General features: G+C 41.8%; 2 protein-coding genes across 2 annotated transcripts; one reads left to right on the top strand and one right to left on the bottom strand.

The window, feature by feature from the left end:
- mob1a (MOB kinase activator 1A) lies at positions 1–13993 on the bottom strand. Its single transcript, XM_021621608.2, has 6 exons — positions 13585–13993; positions 12880–13046; positions 9460–9553; positions 1441–1574; positions 1177–1340; positions 1–913 (listed from the first exon to the last, which is right to left on the bottom strand). Exons 1-6 carry the CDS (start codon positions 13596–13598, stop codon positions 836–838), a joined length of 651 nt encoding a protein of 216 aa, XP_021477283.1. The 5' UTR covers positions 13599–13993; the 3' UTR covers positions 1–835.
- Positions 13994–14466: 473 nt separating this feature from the next.
- On the top strand, positions 14467–21363 carry mthfd2 (methylenetetrahydrofolate dehydrogenase (NADP+ dependent) 2, methenyltetrahydrofolate cyclohydrolase). The gene is made up of 8 exons (XM_021621606.2): positions 14467–14682; positions 16547–16731; positions 16949–17071; positions 17327–17479; positions 17591–17698; positions 17895–17987; positions 19875–20000; positions 20120–21363. The coding sequence occupies exons 1-8, from the start codon at positions 14603–14605 to the stop codon at positions 20266–20268; spliced, it is 1017 nt and encodes a 338-aa protein (XP_021477281.1). The 5' UTR covers positions 14467–14602; the 3' UTR covers positions 20269–21363.
- The last annotated feature ends 71 nt before the right edge of the window (positions 21364–21434 follow it).

Raw genomic sequence — 21434 nt, 5'->3', positions numbered from 1 at the left:
GAGTAAAGGTATGTTTAATAAACAATAAAACAAGAATTGACTTGATATTACAATTAAGTACCAGCATAAGGACAAAGACATCCAAGGAATTTGACATAGTAAAAACATAACTGAGGCACATTTTGTGCTATTTGAGTGAAATGAGAAAGATCGAAATATTCACATTATACTACATTTAATTTGTTTTCAAAATGTCATCCTCTGATACTTGAATGCGTTCTCTTAAAATACCTTATAACAACTAAGCAGTTAAGTCAAGCATAAAAATATGATCACTGATTGTTTATGAACTATGGAAGATTATCTATTTCACAAGTATATCAAGTGACACTGCAAATATTTATTGATCAATATCCCCTGACTTTTGCAACTTTGTTCATCTTAAGTGGAAAAAAATCTAAAATACAAAAACTGTTCCAGATACAAGATCCAAAAAACAGTATTTAAATACATTGACTAAAAACATGATAGTTAAAAAAAAAAAAAAATGTATGTGCTTGTAAATCCTATAGGAAAGAAATGTTGGTTTCCATTTAAACTCCTAAATTATATTGGTCCACAGTTCAGGTCAGTAGGTCCCAATTATAGAATTTGTTTAACAAAACGACCCCCAAAAAATACATTTAATATACTACACCCTGGTATCTTACCTTAAAGACTAGAGTGAGCTTTAACAAAACAAGCTCTGAAACAATGTCAACAGACAACTAGAGGGAGAGAGCAAAAAACTAGAACAGAAAACATACAGGTAAATGAATGGAGGGAGAAAGAAAAGGCCAAGTGAAGAAGTTACAGAAAGACGGGGGGGGGTTAGAGTGCGATAGACGGATGGTGTTTATCTGTCCTTGGAGCCCAGTTTCTCAATGAGGTCCTGCAGAGGGGCCAGCTCACGACGATCAATGAGGTTGAACTCCTACACACAGTAAAATACCACACAAGCCATTTGTAATCAAACACAACTTTTTACCTGCTATACTATATTTACACAGGATAGTAACAAGTATGCATGTTAACCATAAATTATAATTGCACAATACATCAATTGGAATAGAATACTATTTACTACATTCATGGAGGCATGATTTATGACAAGACTCCTCTGATAGAATCATGACAATCATTTCTAAACAGCAATAAAGAGATCATTTGATATTTGGAATGTATTAGCAGTGGCACCTGGACAAAGAAGATGAAGTGTTTGAAGGAGGTGTTGAGGTGAGCCTCCTCCTGCAGTTGCATCACAGAGTCAAAATGCTGGTGGTAGATGTGGGCATAGACTCTGAACAGGCGCTTCAGAATAGTCTTGGCCACGGACATAAAGTTCTTGGGAAAGGGCACTCCTAAGGGAGACAGAGCGGGAGTTCTCTATTATCTAAAAGCCAAAAGGTCTAGGCTAAATTTATGAAGGTTTCGAATTTATACAAAGCAAATTTAACTAACCTATCTTGGAGGGGAAGAGTGTCTCATCATCCAGCTGATCCTGCACCCAGGTCATCAGGTAGTCTATGTACTTGGGAGCAGAGCACTTGATGGGTTTTTTGATGTTGGTGCCATCCGCCCAGTGGTATTCATACCTTGAGAGAGGTAGAGATGGACCAATAGCGAGATGGAATGAGAATTTTAGTTTAGTTTTAATAAAGTGAAATTATGGCTTCCTCTGAATGTTTTTGACACAATTCATCATCACTGTTTGTTGGACAGTCACACATGGCTAAGAAGAGGGCATCTTCCTAACAAGACCCAGTTTGGGGTATAAAAAGGTTGTCCTATTAGACACAGAGCATTTTACCAGCGCACAGATTTACTTTCTGTTCTTAGAAAAATAGATTTACCATAAATGATTAGTAGAGAGTATACTAGAGTAAGATTCAAGAGCTGGAAAAGAGCATAAGAGACAAGCGGAGGCAGAGGTGTTAACATTTACGATAGCAAATTTCAATTAAAAAAAAAAAAAAAAAAAGACTTTGTCTCTTGAGCTTCTAGTCATGAAATCTATGCAGCCTACTCAATCACTTTTTATAGATACTGTTTAAGGGCCTCCTGGGCCATATACAGCGTTCCTCACGGAGTTCTTCAATCGGACCTTGTAGTCATGGCAGATAATATTCCATTTTTTTGGTGACTTTAATATTCACATGGAAAAGTCTACAGACCCACTCCAAAAGGCTTTCGGAGCCATCATCGACTCAGTGGGTTTTGTCCAACATGTCGCCGGACCAACTCAATGCCACAGTCATACTCTGGACCATGGAATAAATGTTGTGGATCTTAATTTTTTGTCTTATAATCCTGGACTATCGGACCACTATTTTATTACATTGCAATCGCAATAAATAATCTGCCCAGACCCCAACCAAGGATCATCAAAAGTCGTGCTATAAATTCTCAGACAACCCAAAGATTCCTTAGATGCTCTTCCAGACTCCCTCCACCTACCCAAGGTAGTCAAAAATCAGTTAACCTCTTTGGGCTGGGGGGCAGTATTGAGTAGCTTGGATGAATAAGGTGCCCAGAGTAAACGGTCTGCTACTCAGGCCCAGAAGCTAAGATATGCATATTATTAGTAGATTTGGATAGAAAACACTGAAGTTTCTAAAAACTATGTGAATGATGTCTGAGTATAACATAACTATATGGGAGGCAAAAACCTGAGAAAAAAAATCTGGTTTGTAGCTTTTCAAGTAAATGTCTATCCAAGATAGTTTAAATTTGGTCCGACTGCACTTCTTAAGGGTTCCACTAGATGTCAACAGTCTTTAGAACCTTGTTTCAGGCTTCTACTGTGAAGGGGGAGCGAATAAGAGCTGTTTGACTAAGGGGTCTGGCAGAATGCCATGAGCTAAGTCACGCACGCGGCCGTGAGAGTGAGCTGCGTTCCCTTTCATTTCTAAAGACAAAGGAATTGTCCGGTTGGAATATTATTGAAGATCTATGATAAAAACATCCTAAAGATTGATTCTATACATCATTTGACATGTTTCTACAAACTGTAATGGAACTGTTTTGACGTTGTCTGGGCTAAGTGCCTGCGCCTTGTGAATTTGGATTTGTGAACTAAACGCGAACAAAAAGGAGGTATTTGGACATAAATGGACATTATCGAACAAAACAAACATTTATTGTGGAACTGGGATTCCTGGGAATGCATTCCGATGAAAATCTAAGGTAAGTGAATATTTATATTGCCATTTCTGACTTCTGTTGACTCCACAACATGGTTGTTTTGGTGGCTAAGCGCTGTACTCAGATTATTCCTTGGTGTGCTTTCACTGTAAAGCTTTTTTGAAATCTGACACAGCCGTTGCATTAAGGAGAAGTATACCTTTAATTCCACGCATAACATAACAATTTTCATCAACATTTATGATGAGTATTTCTGTAAATATATGTGGCTCTCTGCAAAATCACCGGGTGTTTTGGAAGCAAAACATTACTGAACATAACGAGCCAATGTAAACTGACATTTTCTTTATCGAACAAAACATACAGGTATTGTGTAACATGAAGTCCTATGAGTGCCATCTGATGAAGATCAAAGGTTAGTGATTAACTTTCTATTTCTGCTTTTTGTGACTCCTCTCTTTGGCTGGAAAAATGGCTGTGTATTTTTGTGTCTAGGCACTGACCTAACATAATCGCATGGTATGCTTTCGTCATAAAGCCTTTTTGAAATTGGACACTGTGGTGGGATAACAAGTTTATCTTTAAAATGGTGTATAATACTTGTATGTTTGAGGAATTTTAATGAGATTTCTGTTGTTTGAATTTGGCGCCCTGCACTTTCACTGGCTGTTGTCAAATCGATCCTGTTAACGGGATTTCAGCCGCAAGAAGTTTTCCTCAGTTAGGTGGTTCTCAATTTAACCTTGCGTAATACCCTAGACGCAGTCGCACCCCTAAAAATAAAAAACATTTGTCATAACAAATTAGCTCCCTGGTATACAGAAAATATCCAAGCTCTGAAGCAAGATTCCAAAAAATTGGAACGGAAATGGCACTACACCAAACTGGAAGTCTTCCGACTAGCTTGGAAAGACAGTACCGAAGAGCCCTCACTGCTGCTCGATCATCCTATTTTTCCAACTTAATTGAGGAAAACAAGAACAATCCAAAATGTATTTTTGATACTGTCACAAAGCGAACTAAAAAGCAGCATTCCCCAAGAGAGGATGGCTTTCACTACAGCAGTGATAAATTCATGAACTTCCTTGAGGAAAAGATCATGATCATTAGAAAGCAAATTACAGACTCCTCTTTAAATTGCATATTCCTCCAAAAGCTCAGTTGTCCTGAGTCTGCACAACTCTGCCAGGACCTAGGATCAAAGGAGACACTCAAGTGTTTTAGTACTATATCTCTTGACACAATGATGAAAATAATCATGGCCTCTAAACCTTCAAGCTACATCCTGGACCCTATTCTAACTAAACTACTGAAAGAGCTGCTTCCGGTGCTTGGCCCGCCTATGTTGAAAATAATAAAAAACGGCACTCTATCCACCGGATGTGTACCAAACGTGGCAGTAATAAAGCCTCTTGCAAAAGCCAAACCTTGACCCAGAAAATATTAAAAACTATTGGCCAATATCGAATCTCCCATTCCTCTCCAAAAAAATTTTACAAGCTGTTGCGTGGCAACACACTGCCTTCCTGAAGACAAACATAGTATTGGCACCCCCCTTGGGTTGTGCCGTGGCGGAGATCTTTGTGGGCTATATTCGGCCTCGTCTCAGGATGGTAAGTTGGTGGTTGAAGATATCCCTCTAGTGGTGTGGGGGCTGTGCTTTGGCAAAGTGGTTGGGGTTATATCCTGCCTGGTTGGCCCTGTCCGGGGGTATTGTCGGACGGGGCCACAGTGTCTCCCGACCCTTCCTGTCTCAGCCTCCAGTATTTATGCTGCAGTAGTGTGTCGGGGGGCTCGGGTCAGTCTGTTATATCTGGAGTATTTCTCCCGTCTTATCCGGTGTCCTGTGTGTATTTAAGTATGCTCTCTTTTTTTTCCTCAGAGGACCTGAGCCCTAGGACCATGCCTTAGGACTACCTGGCCTGATAACTCCTTACTGTCCCAAATCCACCTGGCCGTGCTGCTGCTCCAATTTCAACTGTTCTGCCTGCGGCTATGGAACCCTGACCTATTCACCGGACGTGCTACCTTTCCCAGTCAACTCTCTAGAGACAGCAGGAGCGGTAGAGACTCTGAATGATCGACTATGAAAAGCCAACTGACATTTACTCCTGAGGTGCTGACCCTCGACAACCACTGTGATTATTATTCTTTGACCCTGGTCATCTATGAACATTTTAAAATCTTGGCCATGTACTGTTATAATCTCCACCCAGCACAGCCAGAAGAGGACTGGCCACCCCTCATAGCCTGGTTCCTCTCTAGATTTCTTCCTAGGTTCCTGCCTTTCTAGGGAGTTTTTCCTAGCCACCGTGCTTCTACACCTGCATTGCTTGCTGTTTGGGGATTTAGGCTGGGTTTCTGTACAGCACTTTGTGACATAAGCTGATGTAAGAAAGGCTTTATAAATACATTTGATTGAATTAGTCAAATTTAAACAATTACATTTGATTGACCTTGAAACCGAAAATAGAGCAAGAAGAAGGAACTCTTGAGGAAGTACCAAAACTACACAGAAAATATATAAAATGCAACATGTAAAGTGTTTCACAAGCTGAAATAAAATAACCTAGAAAATGTTAATACACACAAAAAGCTTATTTCTCTCAAATGTTGTGTACAATTTCTTTTTAACATCACTGTTAGTGAGCATTTCACGTTTTCCAAGATAATCCATCCACCTGAAAAATGTGGCATATCAAGAAGCTGATTAAACAGCATGATCATTACACAGGTGCATCTTGTGCTGGGGACAATTAAAGGCCATGCTAAAATTTGGTTGTCAGACAACACAATGTCTCAAGTTGAGGGAGTGTGCAATTGGCATGCTGACTGCAGGAATGCCCACCAGAGCTGTTAACAGAGAATTGAATGCACAGAGATACCATGACGAGATCCTGAGATCCGCCACCATCCTCTCATGTTTCAGCATGATAATGCACAGCCACATGTTGCAAAAATCTCTGTACACAATTCCTGAAAGCTGAAAATAACCCAGTTCTTCCATAGCCTGCATACTCAGACATGTCACCCATTGAGCATGTTTGGGATGCTCTGGATCTACGTGTACAACAGCGTGTTCCAGGTCCAGGGAATATCCAGCAACTTCGCACAGCCATTGAAGAGGAGTGGGACAACATTCCACAGGCTCCAACCAATGGCCTGATCAACTCTATGTGAAGGAGAAGCTGCATAAGGCAAATGGTGGTTGTATAAGGCAAAAGGCAGTCGCACCAGATACTGACTGGTTTTCTGATCCACACCTCTACCTTTTTTTTCCTTTTTAAAAAAAAAGTTATTTGTGACTAAGATGCACATCTGTATTCCCAGTGATGTGAAATCCATAGACTAGGACCTACAGAATTTTTTTTCCAAAGTGTAACGCAGTAAAATATTAGAAATTGTTGCATTTGTCATTTTTTTAGCTAACAAGAATCAATTGACAAAGTGTCTCAAAGAAGGACTGATGAACTAGGCTTCATTTTCCCCTTTAAATCATAATGAATAAGATTATATAATCAGGTCAGCACTCATGTGAGACGATTTGTGAATATGGACTCAGAAAACTCCAGAAAGTATGTTATGTACTGCATTAACACTATAAAAACATGAAGTGAAACTAATGCAAGGAACAAAAGTTTAAAATTAGGTATCAAAATGTAACATTTGTGTGTGTGTGTGTGTGTGTGTGTGGAGGGGAAGTCAGGCCTGAACTGACCATAGCAGTGGCATGTGAATAACTAACATATTCATGTTTAAGTGGAACTGACAGCATTTTAGCAACATGAAATTGTATTATGATAATATAGACCCCCATGAAGAATATTACACTTTTTACATTCTGACAAGCAAGCACTTAAATATGGTCATTTTCACACAGTCATAGAATGTTTGGGAATGACGTTGAGTAAGGTATTTGTGTTCTACAGTAATATAGTGGGAATGTGGCTATGCGTTTGGACAATTAATAAACACTGCAGCAAATAAAACATCTGTCTTGCCCAGAACACAGACCGGTGCGTCATAGCCAATCAGAGTTACAATAGGGCTACATGCAAATAAGCCATTTACCACATGGGCCTGCCATCATTCACTTTTAACTGGATTGTGTGTTTACAGGCAGTAGCAACAGTGCGACTTTAGATTATTATTATTATTATTATTATTTATTTTTTAATGGCCAAAAAGCCAAACTACACCTGAATGGATTTCTGCAAATAGGTCTTACATTTGGAAACTTTACAGTCCTATTGATCAAACCACCATGAAATGCTAGGCTCTCTCTCCCTCAGTTTCCTATACATCAACAATATCAACTAATGTTAGCAAGACCGATATAATCTAAAATCTAAACGAGGAAACGGTAGATAAACCCTCAAACTTATTCAGCTCGTAGTTGGCAGTCAAAATTGCACTGCTAAATGATGGGGAATAGTAGCCTGCTTGCCCGCCAATGCATGCTTGTCCCAAGCCACGTTTTGACGACTGAAGGGGAACTTGCCTGTCCGCCCATTTGACAATGCTAAATACATTTGATTGACAACTAAGAGCTATGCTAAACTGTGGATGACAGTCGTTCAAGTTCAGCCTAGCTAGCTAGCAAAGTGATTCACATTTCTTGCTCGCTAAATAAATGACACCATGTCTTGCCTGCCACAGAAAAACAATATGGGGGACAAAGTTGGCCACTCACCCAATGTCATCATCCTAACCAGCGGCTACACAACATTAACAAAAGTATGCGGACACCTGCTTGTCGAACATCTTATTCCAAAACCATGGGCATTAATATGGAGTCGGTCCCCCTTTTGCTGCTATAATAGCCTACACTCTAGTGGGATGGCTTTCCACTAGATGTTAGAACATTTCTGGGGTGACTTGCTTCCAATCAGCATTAGTGAGGTCAGGCACTGATGTTGGGCAATTAGGCCTGGCTCGCAGTCGGTGTTCCAATTCATCCCAAAGGTGTTCGATGGGGTTGAGGTCAGGGCTCTGTGCAGACCAGACAAATTCTTCCACACCTATCGGCAAACCATTTCTGTATGGACCTCCCTTTGTGCACGGGTGCATTGCTGAAATGGTAAAGGCCTTCCCCAAACTGTTGCCACAAACGTTGGAAGCACAGAATCATGTAAAATGTCATTGTATACTGTAGCGTTAAGATTTCCCGTCACTGTAACTAAGGGGCCTAGCCCGAACCATGAAAAACATCCGCAGACCATTATTCCGCCTCCACCAAACTTTACAGTTGGCACTATGCATTGGGGCATGTAGTGTTCTCCTGGCATCCGCCAAACCCAGATTTGTCCGTCGGACTGCCAGATGGTAAAGCATGACTCATCACTACACAGAGCGCGTTTCCACTGCTCCAGAGACCAATGGTGCTTTACACCACTCCAGCCGACGCATGCTGATCTTAGGCTTGCCACGTTGAAAGTCACTGAGTGCTTCAGTAAGGCCAAGCGACTGCCAATGTTGTCTATGGAGATTGCATGGCTGTGTCTTTGATTTTATACACCTGTCAGCAAAGGGTGTGGCTGACATAGCCAAATCTACACATTTGAAAGGGTGTCCACACAGTTAGCTACACGATATGTAAAAAAGTATCTAACGTTAGGCTAAATACATTAGCTCATCTAGCTAGCTGGGTAACGTTGGTCCTATTTAGCTAACTGTATTAAACGTAAGACAAAAGTTACAGCGACAATCTGTGGTTACATCATGACTAGCTACCTAAATAGATAAGCTAGCCTATTAGCCACATTATGACTGACTTGTGATCATTTCCCTTGGAAGTTTGATCGTGTTGGTATTCCCAGCCTTAGTTACATTCGTCCGCTTTTGTCCAAAATAAAGTCATAGAAACTGAAACAGGGCATCCCGAATGGCTGGAGGAAGCAAACGATGTACCAGGCCAGCTGTGATTTACAACCTGGTAGCAATATTTGTTGGACTACAAACATGCATTGGTTTATTAAATGAATCCATGCATTGAACTGCATCCATCTATTCTGCCAACAATGCCTTACTCTGTCATAGAACTTAATTTTGAAAACCTCTTATAAAGTAGATTTTGTAGCATGAACTGGGAATTTGATATTTTGACTGATATGATTGTCTGTTATATCTGCAATGTAGTTTAATGTTGTTTAAGTGAAACAGCATTATCACTCTTCAGGTCATTTCAGAGAATACTACAAATTAAAATTAGGGAACATGGAATGTGTCCATCTGATGAAGGTTCTTAAGCCAAAAGTTGGTCAAATTCATCCACAGCAAAAAGGTGTGTGGAATGTCCTTTTCCATTTGAATAGTCTGTCTCCCTGCCCATCTTACCTGGGCCCTGCAGACATCACAGAACAGCTGGTCTCAGTGCAGAACTCAGTAATGGTGCCGTAGAGCATGTTGATCTGATTGAAGAAGTCCACAGCTGAAACGGAGAACAGACCCTTATTCTAATATTGATTCAATAGTTTATTCCCCCTCAATACCCCATAATGGCAAAGTAAAAACAGGTTTAGAAATGTTTGCAAATGTATTCAAAATAAACTGAAATAGCAGTTTTGGCAGCAATTACAGCCTCGAGTCTTCCTTGGCACGAAGCTACAAGTTTGACATGTTTCTCCCATTCTTCTCTGCTGATCCTCTCAAGCTCTGTCAGGTTGGATGGGGAGCGTTGCTGCACAGCCATTTTCAGGTCTCTTCAGGGCTGTTCGATCGGGTTCAAGTCCAGGCTCTGGCTGGGCCACTCAAGGATATTCAGAGACTTGTCCCAAAGCCACTCCTGCGTTGTCTGTGTGCTTAGGGTCATTGTCCTGTTGGAAGGTCAACCCAGACTGAGGTCCTGAGCGCCCTGGAGCAGGTTTTCATCAAGGATCTCTGTACTTTGCTCCGTTAATCTCTTCCTCAATCCTGACTAGTCTCCCAGTCCCTGCCACTGGAAAACATCCCCACAGCATGATGCTGCCACCACCATGCTTCACTGTAGGGATGGTGCCAGGATTCCTCCAGACCTGACGCTTGGCATTCAGGCCAAAGAGTTCAATCTTGGTTTCATCAGACCAGAGAATTGTTTTTTCATGGTCTGAGAGTCTAAGTGCATTTTGGCAAAATCCAAGTGGGCTGTCATGTGCCTTTTACTGAGGAGTGGCTTTCCGTCTGGCCACTCCACCATAAAGGCCTGATTGGTGGAGTGCTGCAGAGATGGTTGTTCTTCTCAAAGGTTCTCCCATCTCCATAGAGGAACTCTGGAGCTCTGTCAAGAGTGACCGTTGGGGTCTTTGTCACCTCCCTGACTAAGGCCCTTCTTGCAGAGTTTTAGGAAGAGTCTTGGTGCTTCCAAACTTCTTCCTTTTAAGAATGATGGAGGTCACTGTGTTCTTGGTGACCTTCAATGCTGAAGAACTGTTGTGGTACCCTTCTCCAGATCTGTGCTTTGACACAATCCTGTCTCTGAGCTCAACGGACAATTCCTTCGACCTCATGGCTTGGTTTTTGCTCTGACATGCATTGTCAACTGTGGGACCTTATATAGACAGAAGGGTGCCTTTCCAAATAATGTCCAATCAATTGAAATGTTCCACAGGTGGACAGTTACAGAAACATCTCAAGGATGACCAGTGGAAACAGGATGCGCCTGAGCTCAATTTCGAGTCTCATAGCAAAGCGTCTGAATACTTCAAATTTTAAAAAATAACATTATTTACATAAAAAAATTATACATTTTCAAACATTTCTAAACCTGTTTTCACTGTCATTATGTGGTATTGTGTATGTAGATTGATGAAGGGGAGAGACAAAACAATTGCCAAAACACACAAACAAGTGAACTGCATACTTTTCCAAATGCGTGCGGACACACCCACCCACAGTTGTGGTCAAATATATTGGCAGCCTTGTACTTTTTTCAAGTAACTCACTATTTTCCCTTTAAAAAAAGTTGAAATTTACCAAAGTATTTAGTCTCCGCAATTCTTTATTTCACTGTTAATATTACTAAACCTTTGTTTTTGATTCAGAACTTAATATATCCATTTAATATCAGAAAATAAACAGAAATGGCATTAACAAAATTGACACCCTAGACTTATTTGTTAGCACAGCCGTTGGTCAAAATAACTGCAATCAAGATCTTCCTATAACCATCAGAGCTTCCTGCACCTCTGTACTGGACCTCCTCTTAAGCAAACTGCTCCAGTTCTACCAGATGTGAAGGGTGCCTTCTCCCAACTGCTGTTTCAGATCTCTCCACAAGTTTTCAATGGTATTTAGATCTTGACTCATTGCTGGCCACTTCAGAACAGTACAGCGTTTGTCTTGAACCATTCCTGGGTGCTTTTGAAGTGTATTTGGGGGGGGGGGGGGGGGGTCATTCTCCTGCTGGAAGACCTATGACCTAAGGAGACCCAGCTTTCCGACACTGGGCCAAACATTGCGTTCCAAAATGCCTTGGTATTCTCCTGATTTCATGATGCCATGCACACATTCAAGGCACCCAGTGCCAGAGGCAGCAGAGCAACTAAAAAACATCACTGAACCGCCATGTTTGACTGTAGAGGTGTTCTTTTCTACAAAGGCTTCATTTTGTTTTCTGTAAAACATACATATGGTGTTCTTTACCAAAATGCTCTAATCTGTCCACAGGACATTCTCCCAGAAGGATTTTGTCATTTCCAGGTGTGTTTTGGCAAATTGCAGTCGGGCTTTCTTATGTCTCTTTCTCAGCAGTGGGGAGAAAGAGACATAAGAAAGCCCGACTGCAATTTGCCAAAACACACCTGGAAATGACAAAATCCTTCTGGGAGAATGTCCTGTGGACAGATGGGTCTCCTACCATATAATCCCCTTTCATTGAGTTGGCAACGGATGGTGCGAGATTAAACTGTGATACCTTCTTTCTGATAGTCAGCTTGAATCTGTGCGCCAGTTGATCGAGGTGCTTTCTCCACCATTCTAACAATCCTTCGCTACAATCATCCATCCAAGTTCTCTTGCGGCCAAATCCAGAGAGGTTGGCTACTGTGGCATGGGCCTTAAACATCTTGATGACATTGCGTACAGTGGAAACAAAAATATCAAGGTCTGAAGACGGACTTGTAGCCTCGAGATTGTCCATGCTTGTCTACAATCTTGCGTATGACTGACCTCAGATAATTCTCTGGTTTCTTTCCTTTTCTCCATGTTCATTGAGGTACACACAGCCACAAGATGAGAATGAGTCCTTTTCTCTATTCAAACTCATTGAATGAAGGATTTTTATATTGCAGGCACCTGCAACACACCACAGGTGAGTTCAATTCCAAAGTAAAGGTGAATCACCTGCTTGAAATCGAATTATTTCTAATTACTTATACCAATAATATTGTCCGGGACATTTTAGGATTCCTTTGTGGAATAAGGTAAGATTTAGTCAATTATTCATTTTTTGGGGGTTTTGTTCAACTTCAAACCAAAAACATACATATGTGGACACCAAATATTTTTTAATTTAACCAGTTTTCTGGAAGAAATTGTGCATTATTTGAGTCATTTAGCAGACGCACTTATCCAGAGCCACTTACAGGAGCGATTAGGGTTAAGTGCCTTGCTCAAGGGCAACAACAGATTCAAACCAGCGACCTTGCGGTTACTGAACCAATGCTCTTAACCACTAGACTACTAGACTGTGTGGTCACCTGTGAAACCTAAAGGCTGTCATTAAGAACAGGTGTCAATTAAATATTCTGTGCTACCCTCCTTCAATCACCCTTTACTCACTGTTAACAGCAATCCACTCATTGAGATCTTCCCCCTCTGGCAGCATGACAGCCTGCCTCAGGTTCCCACTCCCCAGCGTTGCCTCTGCATGCTTCAACAGCTCGTATTGGTGGGAGCCCTCTGGGATGTTCTTCTTCGGCTTGAAGGTCTTAGACGAGCGACTGCCACTGGATCAAGGGAGGAGAGGGAGCTCGAGTCAAACTGTGATGTTCCATGTTTGAGCTATTAGTGATGAGTAGATGTGCTCACTGCTCAGATATGAAATCATACAAGTCTGACAGTCTTCCTGTTAAACACTGTCCTCTAATCAGCAGACAGCAACAAAACAGGAAGGAACCCATGCTATATATAATTTTTTGCTAGTTAACTTGTTCACTAACGTTAGTTGTCGACATGCTAAAAATGCGTCAATGAGCAGTTCCCATCAGTGACACTTAACTTAAGCTAGCTATAACGTGACATGATCGTGTTATTTAGCTAACTAACGTTAGCTCATCTAGCTAGCTGGGTAACGTTAGTCACATTTAGCTAACTATATTAAAACGTAAGACAAGTTACAGCGACAACTATGACAATATGTGGTTACATCATGACTAATGTGTATATCTGTCTGCATCTAAAGTTATGCAAACATAGCTAGCTAGCCAGTTAGGTAACGTTAGCTAACTACGAGTAAAAACGTGACATATAACTAGCTTTACTTACAATAGGAAGCTCATCGTTAACTTAGTTTCGGTCGTAAAACGAAGACAAATGCAGACCAAAGAATATCGAAGCTCAAAAGAACTGTCGTATCGAACGTTTCACTGGTTGTTTGGTGAATATACAGCCTTTCTAGCTTCCCCGGTGAAAAGTCTCCGAACTTTCTAACTCTTCTCTCACTTGTCAGTGTAATCGTACCCTGAAGAAATAATATTTTGACGTAGATAGTTAGCGCAACATTTTGCCGACATGTACGTTTGTCGCCCTCATTTGGATTCTCATGGAAATGACTTCAGTAATTGTTGTAATATGGATGGTTCAGCAGTATTTATACGGTCCTTAAAATGCTGGTTTCTTGGGACGTTCAAACTCTGAAGTTACACAATTTAAGTTGAAATTTGTTAGGTTTTTATGTGGGGACGTCACAAGTATTTCGGATAGCACTAGCAGTATTGATACGCAATTACACATCATGCCATACGCATTTATAAAAAAATATATTTAAGTGTCAGAGAATACTTGACTTCCGGATGCACCTCAGTTTTTTTTTATGCCAGAGGCACATGCTAAATGACAATGGGCCCCACGTGCCTGCGTTTGGTTGTTTTCACCAGTCACAAGCCGATTGCAATCAATACGTTTGGCGATTGTAAACCAAATGGGCATTTTCAATAAAACAAGTGATTTTAATTTTCTATTGTTTTCAGTGGTGAACTCAAACTAGTCAAGGATAGTTTTTCAGAACATAAACCAGGGTAGTGAGTGAGGGAAAATGAAAGTACTACACCACCCGGTTGGGCAGCTTTGCATTTAGAGGTGTGGCCCTTTTGCCTGGAAACTGACGTATGTACAATGTGCGGGCGGGGGGACTTCAGCCTTTAAAACATCTCGAGCCTTCTCAATCTTTTTCACAGACGGTGGTCTGTCTGTCAGACTCGGCTTGCTTTATCTTTCAATCTCCCTCACTTTTCTCTCCCCCTTTTACATTGTTGGATTACTTAGCCTATCTAGATCAGTAAACATGGCAACGCTGAGAGCTCTGAGAAAATTATGCCAGCAATCGCAGCATCAAGTGTGTAGTCTACATATGTCAGCATCAAGGTATGTATTAGTAATCCTATATAATTACGATATCAAATAGATTGTTATTTATCTATCTTGGTGGACTATGATAGGTTGCTTTCTATATGGAAAAAATGCTCCCTCTTCTTTTTGAAGGTAACCTACCAGATATTAATTTCCTTCTTGTCTATGGCACTTTCCTTTATGTTTGTTTTCTATGTGTCACTGTATTCCGGCATCTTACCGTCTCTGTGGATACAACGTTTCTGATTGTGCACTGAGGACAATTATGTAACGTTTTAAACGATCCATGTAGCGAAGAGTGGTCTTGAATCAATGATCGTCTTAATGCGCCCCTAACGTTATGCCGGTATCATTGCAGTGTTGCATGGCTGATGAAATCGCACAGAGCACTTGCATAAAGGCAGGCAAGTTCCCATTAGGGTTCACCAAACAACTAAGGTGAAGAGTATTCAGACAGTTGTTTTTTTATATTTCATACGTGTTTAAACAATAGAAATATATATATATATATATATATATATATAAACCTAGCTTTTGCAGACATTTTGTTTCCTTCAACTGTCTGCCTAAATGTATTTGATTAATTCCATGTTTAATTTGAGGCATGCCTTGCTGCAGCACGTTACTGAAGAGAATTAATGTCCCAGACATCTAGGAACACAAACCGCCTGTGTCTGCACTGTGACTATGCACATGACTAACATCACAACTGATTTAGCCACTTAAGTCAGCACAGATGAGTCTCATTTGGACCGTGCACTGTATTGAGTAGAAGGTTAGGGTCAACATAGGACAGTGGTTTTTTTTTTCAGAACAGTTTCCTATCATCACTTCAGATGAGCAAAGCCTACTTTATAAAACCATAACACCATGTAACTTTTACATTGTTTTTTTTCTATTTACATTTCACACTCAGGACAAAGCCCATACTTGGGAACAGAGCTAGCACAGACTTGCTGATAGGTAATTAGGAAATGGCTTGGGTTCTAGTTCAGAGCTGAAGGTATTGATTATTTGGGTCTGCTGACAGTCCTTTCCCTGTCATGGTACTGGCACTGTGTGAAGGATAACTAGTCTGGGAGGAAAGATAGCACAACTTATGTCCTTTATCCTGTCCGAGACTAACTAATCATTAACATGGTCTGTGGTCAACTGTTTGCTGAAAACTCAACACATTTACAACAAGGTTGTCCTCTTATGGAGACCAAAAAACAAAAAAAACATTATGTTCATGCTTTGTGCACATTGGATGCTGGGCAGTGGGGGTGTTGTTGTCAAATGCCATGCCCTGATGGGGTCTCCTCCAGGACTTGCTATTGTGGCCCCATTGAAGAGCTGAATGTTTCTTTGGTTGTTTAATTACTCATGATAGAATCAAGGGATGGTTACATCACTGTGGACGGCTCATTACTCCTCTGGTATTACTCCTCTGTGTGCATGCTTTTACATAAGGGATTTTATCTAGTTTAACACATTGAAAATGAAATGTGAGCAGCACTCAGGTTTCATCTTCACCTGCTCTGTTCTGCGCTCCACAATGAGGCCAACAACTTGGCTTGAAGGCCAGGGGTTCCAAGAAGTTTATTTAATAGCATGGGCCACAGTGTAACTCATGTATGGGTATTTTTAGCCGCCACACTCCTCATGCATGGGTAACACCAGGAGCCCTGTACTTGATTTGACTGTACTTGGCCATCGTTGGCTTATGGGGAACCCTACATGGTTGCCTACCAGCACTCCTTGCTGGCTGACTGCCATACACACTCACTTTGGGATTGACAACTAGTCTGCAGGACTATAAAACACGTGCCAACCCCAGTGTATACCTTCTCCTGACAGTTTACATGTTCCTCTAACATCTGCCTCTCTGATTCTCCAGACAGGAAGCAGTGGTCATCTCAGGCAGGAAGTTGGCCCGTCAGATCCGGGAGGAGGCCAGGGCCGATGTTGAACAGTGGGTCTCCACTGGCAATCGGAGACCCCACCTGAGCGTGGTCCTTGTAGGAGATCATGCAGCCAGTCACTCTTACGTCCTGAATAAGACCCGAGCTGCAGCTGATGTTGGTATGTAAACACACACACACACACACACGTTACCTGTGCTGGAGATAAACTCTGTTGCACAACAGAGTACATACTTGACTAAGAAACTATTCTATGAGTGTTCAACGTGGCTTTCTAATTCCCTCTTTCTTCCTGTTCACCATCACTCTCTCTCACTGTTTATATTTATCTGGGATAGAATGGGTTCATAATTCCTTCCTCTTTTTCTTCTCTGCAGGTATCAGCAGTGAGACCATCCTGAAGCCCTCCTGTATCTCTGAGGATGAACTCATGGACCTGATCTACAAACTCAACACAGACCACCGGGTGGACGGCCTGCTGGTGCAGCTGCCTCTGCCAGGTAAGGAGTTGCTTTAGGGTGAGGAGACGATGCATGTTGTTGGAAAGGGCAGTTGGGTAGGGGAGTTATTGCTCTTGGTGAGCAAACAGTTATACAACCTTTTGTAGACAAAGAAAGAATGACAGTTTGACGCTGTTTTTAATATTTATAGGTAATACTTGCATATCCCTGAATGGTTTGGCCTTTGGCCTATTTACTGTAGAACAGCCATTTACATAATGTCTTGTAAACATCATTCCCACTGTCTTCTCACAGAACACATTGACGAGCGGCGCGTCTGTAATGCTGTGTTCCCTGGCAAGGATGTGGATGGCTTCCACGTGGTCAATGTAGGCCGCATGTGCCTGGACCAGTCCACCATGCTGCCTGCCACTCCCTGGGGAGTCTGGGAAATCATCAAACGTACAGGTGAGGTAGTTGGAGGGGAGCTCTCACCTCCCTCTGTTATATGAATGCAATGAGACTGTTATGGGGGCAAAATGCCAACTCTGTCACTGACTGTTCATTCCCGTTTCCCAGGAATTCCTACCCTTGGGAAGAATGTTGTGGTGGCGGGACGCTCCAAGAATGTGGGCATGCCCATTGCCATGTTGCTGCATTCAGATGGGCGTCATGAGAGGCCTGGGGGTGAGTCTGGATGATTTAGGGGCTACAGTGATAGGGTGTATGCTATATCATTTCACTATGATTAATTATGTAAAAGTAGATTAACAATGGGTAATAGAGATAATACTGAGTTTTCACTTAAAGCTGAAATTATGAAGTTGAAAATGGAATATGTGGATCATGGCCCTCGCATTTACTTATTTTTTTTATTCTGCAGGTGATGCCACAGTCACCATCTCTCACCGTTACACACCAAAGGATCAGCTCCGTCAGCACACAAGAATTGCAGACATCGTTGTTGCTGCTGCAGGTATGGATCATCTCTTATTGAGGATATATCGTTACCTTGTCTACTACCTGTCTCTCCCTTATTTGTAAGTTTATCATTTGTGACTGAGAGCAACTAACTGGCTCATAGAGCTATTTTGTATCTCTTGAGTATATTGTCCTGGGTGGGTCTCTTAAAGCACGGACACACAGGTAGTGTTTGCCGGCAGAGAGTACTTGACAAACCAACTTTGAAAGGTGACGCTCATTTACTGCATTTCTATACAATTAAACAAAATGTAAATGCTATTTGGAGAGCAGCAAATAACCACAGCCACTATCACCATGGCTGCTGTAGGTTCATTCACCTCAGTCGATCTACAGAAAAATACATAGCCTATTAGCTATACAATTGTAATGTTATACCCCTGAAAGGGGGGAAATATGAGAAGTTTCACACTGACAAGTAGCATCAGCGACGAGACACGTGTGTGTGTGTGTGTGTGTGTGTGTGTGTATGTGTATATATATATATATATATGTATGTATGTATGTATGTATGTATGTATGTATGTATATGTATATGTGTGTGTATGTACTTTTTTATACTATATTGTTTGCATTTTATATTAGGCCTTTCTGGAAGATGTTCGTATTGAAGCATATCTTGATTTTTTTTATAAGTTCCAAACTTGTTTGAAAAGATTAGTACAGGTTCTCAACTGACCCAACATGGGGCCCAACCCCACATTTGGGAACCACTGTACTGACCTCTCTCCGCTTGCTTCCGCTCTCTCTCTGTCTCCTCTGCTTCCTCCTGCATGCCTTGCAGCCTGCCTCAGCCCTTCAACGTTACTGCAATAGAAGTCTCTGCCGGCAGATAGCCACCTGTCTGACATATCTATAAGAGACTTTAGCAGTTGTGCACTCATTCTCCGGGAGTCGGTTTGTGTTTGTTTGGAGGATGTCTGTAGACACGGCAGGAGTCGCAGGATGGTTTTAAAATGCCCTTTTGTCCGGCATCTCGCAAGCTGGGGTAGTTGGTTTCACCTCGGCCTGTGCCGTGAGAGGGTGGAGTTAGCCATTTGAGAGAGTGCTAAATGTGCTGCTAAAAAGGGCTTATCCGGGGAACAGGCGAACAAAACGAAAAAAAAAATGTTTGCAAAGAGGCAGGTGCAATTTAGAACTCAATCAGATCAAGAATATACATTTTCTGAGCTTTGCTCAATGCTGGGAGCAAAATGTAGACATTGATCTGTAATTGATTGTCTTTATTGTGTACAATATATATTATTTAAAAAAAATAGAAAAAATGGGGGCCTCCCGGGTGGCTAAGGGCGCTGTACTGCAGCCACCAGAGACCCTGGCTTTGTGCCCAGGCGCCGTCGCAACCGGGTGGCGCAGTGGCAAAGGGCGCTGTACTGCAGCCACCAGAGACCCTGGGTTCGTGCCCAGGCTCCGTCGCAACCGGTAGGTCCGTGGGGCGACGCACAATTGGCCTAGCGTCGTCCGGGTTACGGGGGGCTTGGTCGGTAGGGATGTCCTTGTCTCATCGCGCACCAGCGACTCCTGTGGCGAGCCGGGCGCAGTGCACGCTAACCAAGGTTGCCAGGTGCACAGTGTTTCCTCCGACACATTGGTGCGGCTGGCTTCCGGGTTGGATGCGCGCTGTGAAGCAGTGCGGCTTGGTTGGGTTGTGTATCGGAGGACGCATGACTTTCAACCTTCGTCTCTCCCGAGCCCGTACGGGAGTTGTAGCGATGAGACAAGATAGTAGCTACTAACAATTGGATACCACGAAATTGGGGAGAGAAAGGGGTAAAAAAAAAAAAGTGTTTTTATTTTTTTTTTTTTTGAAAAAATGACTGTTACAACCATGGGTGTGTGTGTGTGGTCCCTTACTACCCTCTAAACCCTCTCCTAATCTCAGGGATTCCAAACCTCATCACTGCAGACATGATCAAAGAAGGAGCAGCTGTCATTGATGTTGGAATAAACAGAGTGCATGACCCTCTGACTGGCAAGGACAGACTTGTAGGGGATGTGGATTTTGAAGGTACGAGTTTCTAATCTAGACAGCAATTTGTCTAAATTTGCATTAGTCCTAAAATGGACTGTGTTCTTGCACACATTTTCTCTGCTACATGTTCTCACCCTTTATCACTCCTTTTGTAGGTGTGAGGCAAAAGGCTAGCTTCATTACCCCAGTGCCTGGAGGAGTAGGACCCATGACAGTGGCCATGCTTATGAAGAACACCATCAAGGCAGCTAAGAACCTCCTGCTGACTCCCTCTGAGAGGATCCGCATGGTAGCCTCTTCATAACAGTGACACAGTGACACATTCCACCCCCCCACCCCTCCACTTTTAACTCTGAGCAACTTGGCGAACTTCCTTGCACACAGACATGGAAGGAAACGTGATAGCTTTAAGGTTGCTGGTACCTTACACTTACATAACCTCTGCCTGCCATTTCAGAATGTTACAACTCACCCATGCAGCTACTACATATTTATTTTTTGCTAGACTTTATTTTTTCTCATGTCATTTTTATGAGACCTTTTGGTTTTAAGTGAATTGGAACTACCTGTGTGTTTATTTATTTCACTGCATTCATTTATCGAATTTGTCAAAAGCATACAACATTTCAAGGGGAACCAGTCAATTTCAATTAGCAAAAAATAGACCCTTATATAGATATACTATTAAATGAATTATAACATCCTTATTCTATGGGCAGTTTTGTCTATCTTCCATCTCTACAATACCCTTTAGATCAGGGATGGGCAACTTTGATGGGGGTGGGGGCCACAAATAAATCTGCTCATCACGAGGGGCCGCATTTGATTGCGAGTCTGCATACCCACATCCAACCACCACCAAGATAAGTTTAGATTGCTAAAGTTTGTTTAATGGCCCGCTATCTAATCAATTTTAGATGACATGGGATAATTCACTGACTCTCAGTTACTGACATAAGAGAACTGCTGATGCACAACCAAATTTCTAAATGTACCTTGTGTATTCTCAGTGCTTGACTTAGGCAGGAGCTCAACAGAGCTGCGCACTGACACCTTAAGTGTTCTACTGCTTACGCTCCTGTTCCTCTTAGAATATTAGCTTCAAAGTATTGTGGAGCTCCTGCATCTAAATATAAACAGTACCGGCACCCAAAATGAACCGGCACCTATTTTAGTCCAAGTCAAACAATGTGCATTCTACTATTCTAACTCGCAACAGTAGAAAATAAATAAAATGACATTCCTGCATTAGGTCACACAAGCACTGTGAGCTAAGAGGGTTAAGGGCTAGTTATGAAATGTCAGCAAAAAACAAGTCTGTTAAACACCATAAAATGTACATTTGTTTTCAAAAATGACTTTGTAAAAATTATTTTGAAATAAAATGTTATTGCAAATGGATGGTCTTCATGTTTATTTGGATGAACAGGTGCTTATAGCATAGCTCTGCAACATACACATCAATCTTAC

This window comes from Oncorhynchus mykiss, chromosome 11 (assembly GCF_013265735.2).
Source record: "Oncorhynchus mykiss isolate Arlee chromosome 11, USDA_OmykA_1.1, whole genome shotgun sequence".
NCBI classification, from domain to species: domain Eukaryota; kingdom Metazoa; phylum Chordata; class Actinopteri; order Salmoniformes; family Salmonidae; genus Oncorhynchus; species Oncorhynchus mykiss.
This window is presented reverse-complemented; position numbering and strand designations above follow the sequence as displayed.

Coding starts and splice junctions, on each gene's coding strand:
- mthfd2 (XM_021621606.2), top strand. CDS start 14,603: ATGGCAACGCTGAGAGCTCTGAGAAAATTATGCCAGCAATCGCAGCAT. Junction 17,699..17,894: donor GCGTCATGAGAGGCCTGGGG/GTGAGTCTGGAT, acceptor TTTATTCTGCAG/GTGATGCCACAGTCACCATC. Junction 17,988..19,874: donor CATCGTTGTTGCTGCTGCAG/GTATGGATCATC, acceptor TCCTAATCTCAG/GGATTCCAAACCTCATCACT.
- mob1a (XM_021621608.2), bottom strand. Junction 9,554..12,879: donor TGAGTGGATTGCTGTTAACA/GTGAGTAAAGGG, acceptor TCTCCGTTTCAG/CTGTGGACTTCTTCAATCAG. Junction 1,341..1,440: donor ACTCTTCCCCTCCAAGATAG/GTTAGTTAAATT, acceptor TGTCTCCCTTAG/GAGTGCCCTTTCCCAAGAAC.